The 13,268-nt window shown below is 45.6% G+C and overlaps 1 protein-coding gene across 1 annotated transcript in view; it reads left to right on the top strand.

The window, feature by feature from the left end:
* Positions 1-13,268, top strand: part of AUTS2 (activator of transcription and developmental regulator AUTS2) — a 1,126,617-nt gene that overhangs the window by 793,157 nt on the left and 320,192 nt on the right. The window contains exon 5 of the mRNA XM_036824148.1: positions 7,514-7,543. Within this exon, the coding sequence (XP_036680043.1) occupies positions 7,514-7,543 (30 nt within the window). The remainder of the gene's footprint in view (positions 1-7,513; positions 7,544-13,268) is intronic.

The following is a 13,268-nucleotide window of genomic DNA, read 5'->3' as shown; positions in this document are numbered from 1 at the left end:
ACCGCCTGCCTCAAAGGGGGAATCGATTCGTTTTGTCACTGGCAAAGTGAAATTGTACTTGATGTTAGGTGCTATAGTTTACAAGTTGGGGTTCTCCCTCATTTTCCTCTCATTTCCTTTAGGCAGAAAGAAGAATAAAATAACTTTGTTCAGCCATGGTGTTCAGCCCTGACATCTTTGATGGCAATGATAAATGGATCTGAGATACGAAATAACTGTTCCAGCAAGGTCCATTGAGCAGAATAGAGAGCAGTGCCCTCCTCAATGTCATGTGTGTGATATATTCAATGATTGCCACTTTCTGCTTAAGAATGCATTCCATCACCAGGTCCCTGGAATTCCATCTCGTTCCATCATTCTGAGTGAGGCAGAGAGGTGTCGCAGACCTTGGCTTATTTCTATATGTATCAGAGTCTTAAAACACAGATGTTGAGATTCCCAAATGGAAATGAGAAATGTTTGCTTTTGAAGAAGTACAATAAAATCATAATTATGTCTTGTCTGGGCCTTTTAATGGAAGATACTTTCTTCTGGGCCCCAACTCCCTTGGTTCTGCAAATAATTTTAAGTCTGCCCAGTGTGTTCAAACATACACCCCATTGTATTAAGCAGTTAGTCAGTGTTTCCTGTGCCTTCTTTCTTTGGAATTACTTGTCTTTTAAATCATAGTTTGCTTATGCTGCATGAAATCAGGAATTCTAAAGATGAGTGAGAGGGATCTATCAATATGATTGAGCATCGGCTGTATCTCAAGGCCTGGAGAAAGGTGAACAAGGCACTGCCCTTTACCTACACAGAGCACACGCTGTAGCAGGGAAGACTGTTGTGGCCAACAGTGAAAATACAGTTTTGTAAGGGATGGAGACAGAAGCAGTTAATTCTAAGAAGAGTACTGGAATTCTAAGAATTCTTTTTTTTTTTTTGGCTGCATTGGGTCTTCGTTGCTACGTGCAGGCTTTCTCTGGTTGGGGCGAGCAGGAGCTACTCTTCGTTGCAATGCGCGGGCCTCTCATTGCGGTGGCCTCTCTCGTTGCGGAGCACGGTCTCTAGGCACGCAGGCTTCAGCAGTTGTGGCTTACGGGCTCTAGAGCATAGGCTCAGTAATGGTGGCACACGGGCTTAGTTGCTCCTCGGCATGTGGGATCTTCCTGCACCAGGGTTCGAACCCATGTCCCCTGCATTGACAGGTGGATTCCCAACCACTGCGCCACCAGGGAAGCCCTCTAAGAATTCTTAAATTCTAGGAAGAGTATTGGAAGATCAGAGGAAACTCTGTTTTTAAAGGTAAATTACAAATTTTTAGGTAGAAACTTGGAAGAATAGAATTCCAGGCAGAGGACATTGTTAAGTGCAAAGATGGAAGGGCCAGAGGGTGTGACCGAGTGTGCTGGGGTGTGACTGGAGCAAGGGATGTGTTAGGGTAATACCACTTAAAGAGTGGATGCAGACCAAGGCCAGTCTGTGAGCTGTTTGTAACTAATCCGCTGTGAGGTTAGTATAGCACTTGAGAGTAAGCATTTGGGAACTTTTATAGCAATTCAGTAGAATAATTTTATATCTCTTAAATCTAACAGTAACATATTTTTACGTGTCTTTGCTTTCCTTTTTCATTTTTCTAGCAATTTATTTTTTATTATATCTTACAAAGTATTGGTCTAAAACGTATTGGAAATTAGAACAAAAACAAATGGTCCTTCTCCAAAGAAAGCCCGAGTAGCCCTGGGTTGGAGGAGCAGTGGGGAATGGGAGAGTTGGAAACAGCGTGAAGAGTTTTCATTGCCCTCTCGGCCATGGGAAGTGTCATGATCAAATTGGAATTTAGGAAATCCACTCTGGTCAGTAAGGACTTGGATTAGAAACGAAAAGAGACTGTAGGCCCTGGAAAGCAGTCATTAGCCTCTTGTAATGATAAAATAAAAGCCTGAACTAAAGCAGCGGCCATGGCCGTGAAGATGGAGAGGATTTAGAAAGTAGAATCAGTAATGTGGGGTAAGGGAGAAAGATAGATCTGCTCAAGAATGGAATCAAGGAGGCTGACAAGACTCTTCACTCGGGCAGTTGAGTGATTGCATGGTGATGTCATTACCAGGAACAGCATGGGAGGGGGCAGGTGTGGGGTGAGTAGAAGATGTTGCGTCTGGATTTAGATGGATACTTGAGCCTGAAGTGTTTATAGGGCTTCAGGAAGGGGGTATAGCAAACAGAAACATATGTTAGTAATGGTTAACATTAATTGTCTACACTTAACTCTGTACTATGCCTAAGTTGTTTACATGTATTAACTCATTTTATTCTCATCTCCTTAGGAGGGAAATGCCGTTATTACCCACACTTTACAGATAAGTAAACTGAGACTCAGAGAGTTTAAATAACTTTCTCAAAGTCACATAGCTGGCAAATGGTAGGCATAGAGATTTTTTTTAGTCTCAACATATACATGGTAGCTGGAACCAAGGGAATCTTTAAGGACTCCCCTGGAAATCATATAGAAACGATAGACCTGCAAATGCAACTCTAGGGAAACAATGACATTAAAGAATATGCAGAAAAGGAAGGGCTGTGAACAGATACTAGGAAAGAGCAATATTGGAGAATGTGTACAAGGGAAAAATTCCAGCATGTTCAATGGAAACATTCCAAATTTCCAGCACTAGGGAATTCTTTTACTAGATTATTTACAATCCATTACAGTGGATTACAGTGCAGCCTTTTAAAAAATGTGATGTTACTGGCAAATATTACTCATTAGACTAAAATATTTGACATATTAGGTAAAAACAAAGCAGGTTACCAAATAGTAGGACTTTATTTTCATTTCTTAAAATTTGTGAGTGAAGGATGTAGAGAATGGAGGAAAGACAGGAGTGAATTATACAAATGTGTTAACAGTGTTTATCTGTAGATGGTAGGCTGATGGGTGATTTTTTTAAAATGTATTTAATACGTATGTATTTATTTTCAAAAGGAGGAAATATTGGGGAGGGGGTTGGTTGGTTATTTGCTCAGTTTAAGAGGTGGGACTTGTCTGGGAAAGGAAGAAGGTGGCTCCAAAGTTTGGTTCTAATTTGGGAAACTAGAGGGAAGAGGAGGTGAAGAGGAAGTTGAGTGTGATGGGTTGGAATGACCGGAGGTACTCAGGTTAGGAGCTGGTCTCTTTCTAATTCTGCATTCGAGGCATGTGGCTTGGATTTCATGCCCCCTCTTTCCCTCTCTTGTCTTTGGTGGGTTGGGGGTCATGTCTTTGTCTGAAGGCTGAGTGACCGAGAATTCTTCCCTGTCTGGCTTTTAAAATGGAGGAAAATATTTTCAGCTGTTCACAAAGGGCTTTGAAATCTAGTCCTGGAGAGTACTCTGTCATCTCAAGCTGGTCGTTAGTGTGCAGCCTGTTTGCTAATAAACCAATACAGGACCCCGATGTCAAAATGCTTAAAATGGTCAAATCAGCTGGGACCCCGTTTCTGCATTTGACATGCCTTTTCCATTTCCCGGCCTCATGCAGAACATAAACCTGACTCAGGAGGTGGCTCTATGTGAACTCTCATAAATTGGAGTGGGTATCTAGGGAGTGGGGAGCAGACACTTCTTCTTTTAACCTTTCAAGACCAAGAATCATTTGGCCAGAAATCCACAACGTATTGAACTTAGGGTGTGAAAGCCGTACAGTGTATTAAATGTGAATTTGAGACCATGAATTTTACCCACACCGACTCTGTAAAACAGCCTCCCTTTTTCATAAAGCAGGCCCATAAACCTCTGCCAGCGAAGCAGAAAGACTCCTTAGGACTGTGGCTCGCTTTCCGTCTGGGGTTGTCAACAAACCCCCTTTATGAGTGGAATAGACCTCTTGTATGTGTCGAGCTTCTGGCTTTTGCAGAGCGTGTTAGGAGCCAGGCTAGGCAAACGTTCGACGCTGTTTGCTGAGTGCCTTTATTGCCTTTGCATAATTTATGAGCTGGAGGGGTTGACCATCATTCGTCTCTGCCAGGGGCTGGCACTCGAGGCTCCAGAGAGCGGAGCTGTAAATTGGATGGTGCGCTCCTGCTGAGCTCACGGCAAAGTCCTCGGGTCAGTATGGGAATTTAATACCAGAAATGGAACTGTTTTCTCAGCGCACCATGTGGGCCCCAGTGCAGCACAGACTGTTTTGGCAGACTCTGTGACTGGCCCTGTCGAGGGGCTGTCACTCACCCGGCGTGTTGTGTGGGGAGCCTGAGCATTTTTAATCGGCTTGGCATCCGTGCTGCTTCCATAATGGATACCAGTAGGTCTCAGTTCTTCACCATATGCTTAACTCTGGAGACAAGGTGCTTCTGGGTATATCAGTAATTACTTGATGCAGAATTAAGTGGACCTTGAAATTAGAACTGGACTGTTGGAAAGCAGGAAGCTTGACACTTTGATAGAAATAACCATTCCCAGGGACATACTGCTGTTAGGGTGGGGGGAGGGGCGTGGACAGTGGTGATTCTTTGCCCCTGCTGTCCTCCCCGCTCCTTCTATCCCCTGCACACCAGTCCTTGGGGGTGTGGGCAAATCCTCTGCCTCGGCCTTCAGCTGCCATTGAGTACCTCACAAGGTGGGCTGTGAACATCTGGGGAAATGAGCCTGCCTGGCAAGAGCCTCTTTTCTCTTGCACACCCCTCCTGAATCATGCTTTGTCACTCTTGAAAATGCGCCGGAACTTAGGAACCTCAAGTTAATTAAAGGCAATGGAGAAACTACACAATCAGGAGAACTGCTGCTCCTCATCCGTCTGCTGTTGGAGGCTTTCAGGGTCTTCATCGCACCCATTTTCTTTCTCCGCTGGCTTGACTTATTGTAACAGAGCAATCACTCATCAGGCAGAAGAAAGTAAGTTAAGACAATCTGCGGTTGGGAGCCTGGTTGAAAACCATGCAGTGGTTAAAGCACTGTCACCAAACCTCTGATAAACCCGTGGTATTGAGGAGCCCGTGGGAAGAGCAGAAAATGTTACAGCCCTCCAGGCCATGAGGTTGCTATGTGAGTTCCTGAATGCTTGTTGTACAGACAGCTTAGGCTGGAAAGAAGTAGTCCCCAAACTGAATCTTAATATAGCAAGATGTCCGTTTGGATGGGGGTTTTGTTACTTTCCATTGAAAACACCCTAATGGTGGTTTAAACAATAAGGTAACTTACTGTTATCTGAACGAAAAAGTCCAGAGGCAGGCTGCTCTGAGGTTGGTTCACATGTCTCAGTTGTGCCAGGATTTTTCTTCCCTTGTTTTTATACTTCAGCTTTTGGCCTCATTTTTGCAAGATGGCTGCCACAGATCTGGACATCACATCCTCATGCAGTGATGTTCAGAGGAAAGAGGCAGTGCTTTCAGCTTTTCTCCTTTTTTTGAGGAGAAAGGAGTTTTCCAGAACCTTCAGCAGACATTTCCTCAAGTCCCAAAAATGGGTCTTACGGCCACCCTTAGCTGCAAGGAAAGTTGGGAAAGAGAGAATATCTGGCTTTTTCAATCTCGAAATGTCAGGAGAAGGTACAGACTAGGGAGAAGGGGGTTGTGAATGGCTGTGGGTGTGTAGCCAGCAGTGGCTGCCATATAAGCAAATTTATTTCCTGTTTCTGTTCATAGCTACATCAACTCCCTTGTCCAGGTGGCCGCACTAAAAAACCTTGGCATCGTCGTAAACTCGTCCCTCTTACTTGCTTCCCACATCCATGTATTATCAAGCCCTGTTGGTTCTCCCCTCAGAATTGCTCTGCCATCTGTTCTGCCCTTTCTCAAGCCATGCACCATGCTGGTCTAGACACTGTAAGGGTTGCCAACCCGGCCTCCCCGTGACCTGGGCCCTTCCCCATGGCACACCATCTCTCCTCCACCCCACGGAAGATTCATCCTCATGGAGTAGGTATATCTCTGATCATGTCACACTGGGTACCTCGACTGTGAAACTGAAAGCTGCTCAGGGACCAGTCCTGTGTCTTGACTGAATGTCTGAGCAGCTTGCGGCGCTAATCAAGGGCTGCTGCGTGAACGAATGGATGTATTTACATGCTGAGTATTTACTCTGACAGAACACACCCGCTTTTTAAAAATCAAATACTGGAAACAGTCGGTGTGAAAAGTGGTTTGGGGGCTGTCTGCCCGGGGCCTTGAATGCCACTTGAAGGAGTTTAAACTTCACCCTCAAGAGGAAGTGTCCTGTGATGGTGAAGGGGGCAAGCTGTAGACTCACATTTGGTTTGAGTTCAGGTTTAGTTTTATGATTGCTGCATACTCTCGTAACTCCCGCAAGTTACGTAATCTTTCTGTGCTTTAGTTGTCTCACTTGTGAAGTGGGGATGGTAAGACTCACTTTATAGGATCTGTGGAAGACTACATAAAATAATTGAGGTAAAATGCTTAGCATGGTATATAGCACATAGTAAGCACTCAAAAATATTAGTTATTATTACAGAACTTGCTTCTCTGTTAAAATCATTTAGGTCTCAGTCTATTAAACTGTATTAACGAATATTAAGTCTGTTAATTCCATGAGAGCAGAATCTTTGATTCCATTTTCATTATAGCCTGTCATAAGGCTTAAGCTTCCAACACATATTATTGGAAAAATTAATTTGTCATCTTAATGACAATCTCACCCAACATCATTATTTTCTTTGAAAAATAAGGAAATAAGCTTAGCTGGGTGGACATACTTGGCCCAAAGATACAAAACTGGGAAGAGTAGAGAGAGGACCTAAAAAAGAAAAAAAAATCAAATATTAGATAACAAAACACTCTTGGTTTTTAAGAAAATTTGTGTTCTTTTTTTTTCCTTTACTTCTAATGAGGAACCCAAAGCTTTGAGTTAACTATCATTCTCTGGTCTTCTGAAACCGAGGTCAACAGTTGGAATTTGGAATCTGTTAGATACGGTGTGAGTCTCCTGCCCTAAAACTTTTTTTTTTCTTCTTTGCCCATATCATTGATTTGTTATCCTGACCTCTTGTTCTTGGCATGTTTTTAATAGAGAATATTCCCCCTTTTCTCTGGGCGATCACAAGTGGTGAGCCTTGCTGAACGTGTTCTGTTCCTTTCAAAGCCCAGATGAGAGAATGCAGTGCCCAAAGGTTTACCTCTTTTCCTCTAGAAAAGCACCAGGAGAGAGAGAGAGAGCTCCATTCACATTAGCTGAAGGTAGAACATCTCCATTAAGAAATTGATTTTGCTCTGAATCCCATTGAATAATCTTGAGTTACCTTAATCTCTGGCCCGGTTGGCTCCTCTGTGGGCGTCCCCTCCGCCGTGCAGCAGGGGTGCTCGCTGGTGTGACCAACTGACCACAGAATGAGCCACGGAGCACCGGGATCAGATGAGGTCAACAGAACAACTTCTCGGCATTTTGCTTCTGTTTCTGTTTACAGCACTTGAGCTGAAGAAACTTTCCAGCTCAGACAATGTTTCCTATTTCCTTTACTTGTCTTGCTTTTTTTTTTCTGTAGCAATAGCAAAAACGTACTCAATTTTTGCACTAATGCTTCTTCTCTTGTCTTCCTTTTCAGTGTGACAGCGATAGTGACCAGGAAGAGAAGGTAAGCCCCCCTTCGTCCCCCCACTGTGGGCATAGTACACAAGCACCATGAACACCGCGTCTCCCTCACACAGCCTCAGGGCGGGGGGTGCCAGCTGCATGTTGACAGCACCTCTCTTCTGCAGAGACAGGCTTTATTCACACAGTGACATTGCCTATGATAAGAAATAACATTGAATTTGTGAGCCCCACTTTTTAAAAATAAGCCCTTTAATGTTGCGTATATGTGACACTAGGTTTTCACTTTATAGAAGCTTTTAAAAGAGGAAATTGTTTATTTTAATAGCCACCTGATTTTTCTTGTTTTATCCTTGATTGGAACATTAAACCCGCTACTATGTATGCATTTATAATGTCGTTCCTGCATTTCTTTTACTGACCCTTATGCTTCTTCCTGCTTTTCTGTACATATTGGTCTTCTTGATAGAAATGTTAATCGTTTGTTTCTAGGAGTGTCTTCATGGGGGGAGAGGTGGGCCGGGGCTGTCAGGTGGGAACCACTCTCTTCTCGTCCAGGTGGATGGTCGGGGGGAGGGCACTTCTTCCAGCAGGTACATGCTCTGTTTCAAGGCTGATGGCCACCAGCCTCTTTGTATCCAGTTCAACACAGATCAAGAAAAGGAGCTCGATTTGGGTGCTTCCGGAAGATAGCATCACAACCTGGTAAAGTGAACGTTCTGCTGCCTGAGGCAAACAGATTGTTTGTCTGTTTGGTCTTTCTTTCTAGCTTTTGTCCCAACCCCCCAACCAAATTTCTTTCCAATTTTATTCCCACTCTATGTATTTTGAAAAGAGTTACCTGAATACCATGGTTTCTATATTGCTTGGCACCAAGAGGAAGGTACCTGTCCTCCCGTCCCCAGTTTCTGGATCTGTCCTGCACAGCTGGCTTTCCTGAGCCCTGTTCTCTGACTCTCACCTCCTACGTGCTGGTGGATTTTACTCAGAATCCTGTGGTTAGTATTTGGTAGGATCTTTCCATCAAGCCTAGAATTCTCCCTCCTTCTCTGCTGCCAGCCTCCAAGAGAGATCTAAAGGCTCTTGTTTTGTGCTGTCGTTAATTTGAATTCAGCATATGTAGCCCGTTATAAAATGGGAGACATCATCATTTGAACAGGTCAAGCATATTCAGATGAAGACAAATGGTGCTTATTTGATTTCCTTAAAATCAGGAAATGAAAAAAGTGCTCTCTGGAGAAATCATGTTCTGCCTGACTTGGATGATAGACCAATGCATGTCCCCCAGATAAGAGCAGGCTCTCGCCTTGAGGTTTTTATCTCTGAAGGACGGCTAGGACTGTCAGCTTGCTGACATGTGCATTATCCATGTCATTTTAAACAAAGTGACCTACGGAAGGGTGCGCTGCGCTGTGACATGGTAATGGGCTGTTGGATGACAGTGAAAGTACACACTGGAAAGGGGGCTGTGGACTATTCTTTTGTTTAACTGACAAGTAGGAGCTTCCTTTCGCCAGCCCCCAGGAGTCCTAGCTCCTTGGAAGTCGGTCCCCCAGTGCCTCAGGCAGCCAGTGTGTCGTGGGTGCCAGAGGCACGTAGGGGCTCAGCATTCAAGCGAGCTTGCTGGCCCCCAGAGCCGTCCGGGCCACATCCCACAGGGCAGTAGTCATCTCGTTCCATCAGGTGTCGCAGGCATCCAGGGAGGGACTGGTACTTCTGGCCACTGCTGGAGATCTTTTACAGGTGATCGTTGATCTCACTTTCCAAGTAGGTGGCACTTCTCCAAGGGGACGAGGCTTCCTCGAGGTTTCACAGCCAAGCAGACCTTCTTTCCTTAAAAGGCAGTGTGACTTCAGGAAGTGTCACAGTCTCCAGCAGTGGCAGAAGGTGGCAAGGACGTTCAGTTTTGCGTTCCACCTAGGTGTCTTGATCAGCAGTGTCAACCTTGACTGCGCTTCCCAATGCCCCGGGAGCTGTACAAGTCCAGTTGCCTGGGACTCTCTTCAGGCGTCTAGCACCCCTTGTCTAGATGATCACTAACTCTGGTAATGTCGAGAATTATCAGCGCCGCCTGTGGTTTTCAGAGGTGTCTGGGGGCCCGGTGTTTCCTGCATCCTGAGAGCACCGCAGCTAGTTGTTTGCTGGGATCTGAGTCCCCGAGTCTTTGCCACCCAGGTTTTCGCCTCTGAGTGCGGGAAGCAGTGAAGTGTCGGCCCAGAGGAATGGGCAGTGGGAAGGTAGCCAGCACCCACGGCTCCGAGTTTGGGGTGATTTCAGGACAATGAAGGACAGTAAGATGTCCACAGGCAAGTCCGCGGGAGGGGTGATGACGGGGCACAGAGGGCCGCTGGGCGTAGTCCTCTGACATGTGTGCATTTCCTGCCTTGGCCACCCCAGTCGCTTTTCCTGTGGACTGTGGTGGCCCTGCAGATCCTCTTCTTCTTACTCGGGAGCTGCTTCACAACGGCACTCACATCATCTGTCCCTGCCCTGCCACCCGGCTCTCCTCCAGAGGGCTCCCGGCAGGAACAATCAAGACTCTGTAATTGCAGTCGTGCCTGCTTGGCCCTGTTACAGTTAAGACGGTCAGGCTTCCCCTTTTGGACTGAGATTGTCTGGTGTTTATCATCGACTTTAACGCTACCCTCCCAGACTTCTCCTCCGAGCCGGAGCCTGGGCCCCTGTCAGCCTCCCCTGTGCCAGAGCCTCTTGCCTGGCCCCCCTCGGAGCCCCAGACTAACCTGGGCTGCTTTCATGTGCTGCTTGGAGGATTCACATTCAAATCTGAATTGCTAGTGGTAGAAAAGATGCCACTCCATGTCCTGGAATGCCTTCAGCAGCCCCGCCAGGGATGCTGTCGGAGGCAAAAGTGAGACTTGCAGGGGCCCGCTGGGATTTCTCTCAGGAAGACCTGTCATTCTCTTACTCCGTAGGGGTCTGCAGAACTGGCAGTCTAAAGTTAGGGTACTGGATTTCACACGGCTGACTGAATTAGGATGAGCTCTGCTTTCCTCTGATACGAAGCTGTAATTTATAAAATGATACCCTTACTAATTAACGTGGAAGGGACTGCGAAAGGGGCTAGAAAAGCAGAGCTTTCCATAAATGCAGGAGACATTCTCATACGTGGAAGAGGCTTGATGAGACACTGGGCAAAGCGTCCCTTACCCTCCCCTCCCAGCCATGTGAATACATCTCACGTTAATGTCAGCGGACCTGGAGGACTTTTGTGAGGAGTAGAAATTGGGTAGAAGATTAGAGAAGGCTGGAAACACTGCGTCTTAGATGTGGGATTGTTCGTCTTTGCAGTTAGTGCAAAGAAAAGAGGCAGCACTTGACACCTTAATCACCCAAATTAAGCAATTATTCCAGTCCCCCACTGGAAATGAATTGGTATCATGAGAACAAAGAGGCAACACGCCTATTTCCACATATTTGGCCTATATTTTCTCTTGTTTCCTCTCTTTCTCTACCACTGGCAGCAGCCCATTGTGCTAAGAAACACCCCCATTTGGTTATGAAATCAATGTGGAGATGAAAAATAATTCTCTTTCCATTTACCCGCTCCCTGTGTATTTTGTGGGCCACGTGACAGAGCTGGTTGGAAGGTGCAGTGGCCAGTGGTCAAGCAATTGGGCCTCCGAGTCTGATGGCCTGGGCTTGTTCCTGACTGTCCCTTACTGTTCTGGAGCCAAGGACAAGCCTTGGTTCTCTCATCTGCCAAATGGGGGTAACAACAGCTCCACCTAGAGTTTTGTAATAATGAAATTGGCTCAGTGCCTGGTCCGTAGTAAGTGCTCTATAAATATTAACTTTCACTAGTTTTTCTTGGAGCGGAGTGAGGGAGAATCGCCTGGGGAAGGAGGAAGGCTATCCTTCTCTTCCGAAAGCTCAGGGTCTGCCAGAAAACCTGCCAGAGGATAAGAGGTGTGATTTTTTTTCCACTGGAACCCGAGGCTCAGCCTTCATCCCCTAGGGCACTTCTTCCTGACACAAGCTGAACGGAAGTGTTGTGAAATTTGGAAGGGTCCCCAAACAATGATTTTTAAATTCCTTACCCCAAACACCAGGCTTTCCTTTGGGCACAACCTGGAGTCAAGAGCAAGCCTGCCGCCCTGGAGGGATCAGATGGTGAGGAAGTGGGTTGTGCAGCCCTCGTCCCACAAGCCAAACACTGTCAGTTCCCAGATACCCAGCACAGGAGAGAGGGTCTGATGCAGTCTATCTGGGGTGGGGGCCACAGCATCTGTATTTTTTTAAAAGCTTCCTGATAATTTTTATACAACTGGTTTTGAGCACTACTACCTTTTTATAGATGTCAGAGAGAAGCATTTACTTTCCTCTGTTTAATGCTTCTAATGTTTTGACAGCTCAAGAGAAAGTCCTGAAAGCTATAGAGGTGTTGTGTATGTCCGCGCACCCCACGTGCTTATGTTTGTAGATGTGTGGTGTATACTGCATGCAGTACACACACACACACACACACACACACAACCTCTTCATAGATAGGAGCCGTTCTCCTGTTCCTCATGAGGATTTTAACACGACTCCTGATTGCAGTTTCCTGTCTCTGGGCTTTTCATGATTGGAATGACCACCTGGAGAAGGCTGCTTGGTCCCCGTGACTTGCTCACCGGTACCCAGGACAGCCTGCTGGGACACTGGCTAACTGCAGACGCAGAACCACAGAGTTCCCACGTCAGCCCCCTCTCCCTTAACAGGCAAACACTTTCTGGTGCATTCTAATTTTTTAATTCAAGCTACCTTTGTTGTGTTTGATCATTTTGTATTCACTTGTGTGCGAAGGGGGCAGTTTCTAAGAAAAGCAGCAAGAAAACCAACAGAGGCTTGTGTTCCTAATTCAACACAAACCACATGCCTAACTTGGCTGCTGAAGGACCGAGAAAGTGCTGAGTTGTCGAACTAAAGACAGGGCATGCGGCTTGTGCTTACAGTGGAAGAGTCCCGTCCCTCCATCGGCCACGTTTCACACTTGGTGAAAAGTATGCACCCTCAGCAACATTCCACAAGCTCGGAAGGCCTTCACTGTTGCTTGTAGAACCCGCATCCTTGGTTTTGAAACAGGACATGTTCTGATCAGGAGACAGCTTAGAGATGCTGTCCTGCACTGCACATAGAGAAAGGAGTTTTCTCCTCCCTTCCAGTTTCATAGCAGCAAAGCATACAACCATTGCCCAGAAGAAGAGTAGGGACCCAAGTTCTCGTCTTTATATCCCTAATGTTCATTGTTTTGCAAAATTTGCATTTCCTTTTTTGGATACTCATCTCCCAATGGAGGCAATAAGTGAAACAACTTCAGAAAACTGGTACTGACACCTGAGCGCACCTCATATCAATCCCAGGATTTATCTTCTGGGCTCCCAACAAATTTCTTTTATAGTTTTACTTTCTCATAAGACACTTCTAAGCCATTTATAAATTTCCCACCTTATTTGGGAAATTTCTGCAATTCTTGGCTGAGTTTCAAGGGCTGTTTTGGATGTCTGAATCCCACGGTGCCCATCCTCTCGACCTCCAAGATCAGGTCTGGGTCAAAATGACACTTTATCGTTCTTCCAACATCACCATGTTTCCAGTTGGCTTAATTCCATCCTATCCATCAAAAATTCCTATTGATACCATCCTTGGATTTAATTTCTACTGCATATTATTTTAAACCCTCTCATTAAGTTCTTCTCTTTGTCATATCATAGCATTTTCATGCCAAACCAAAAATTGCTTCACTCCCATTAAATGTGTATGTAGAA

The sequence above is a fragment of the Balaenoptera musculus genome, chromosome 15 (assembly GCF_009873245.2).
Source record: "Balaenoptera musculus isolate JJ_BM4_2016_0621 chromosome 15, mBalMus1.pri.v3, whole genome shotgun sequence".
NCBI classification, from domain to species: domain Eukaryota; kingdom Metazoa; phylum Chordata; class Mammalia; order Artiodactyla; family Balaenopteridae; genus Balaenoptera; species Balaenoptera musculus.
The sequence above is the reverse complement of the archived record's forward strand: the minus strand, read 5'-3'. Positions and strand labels throughout refer to the sequence as shown.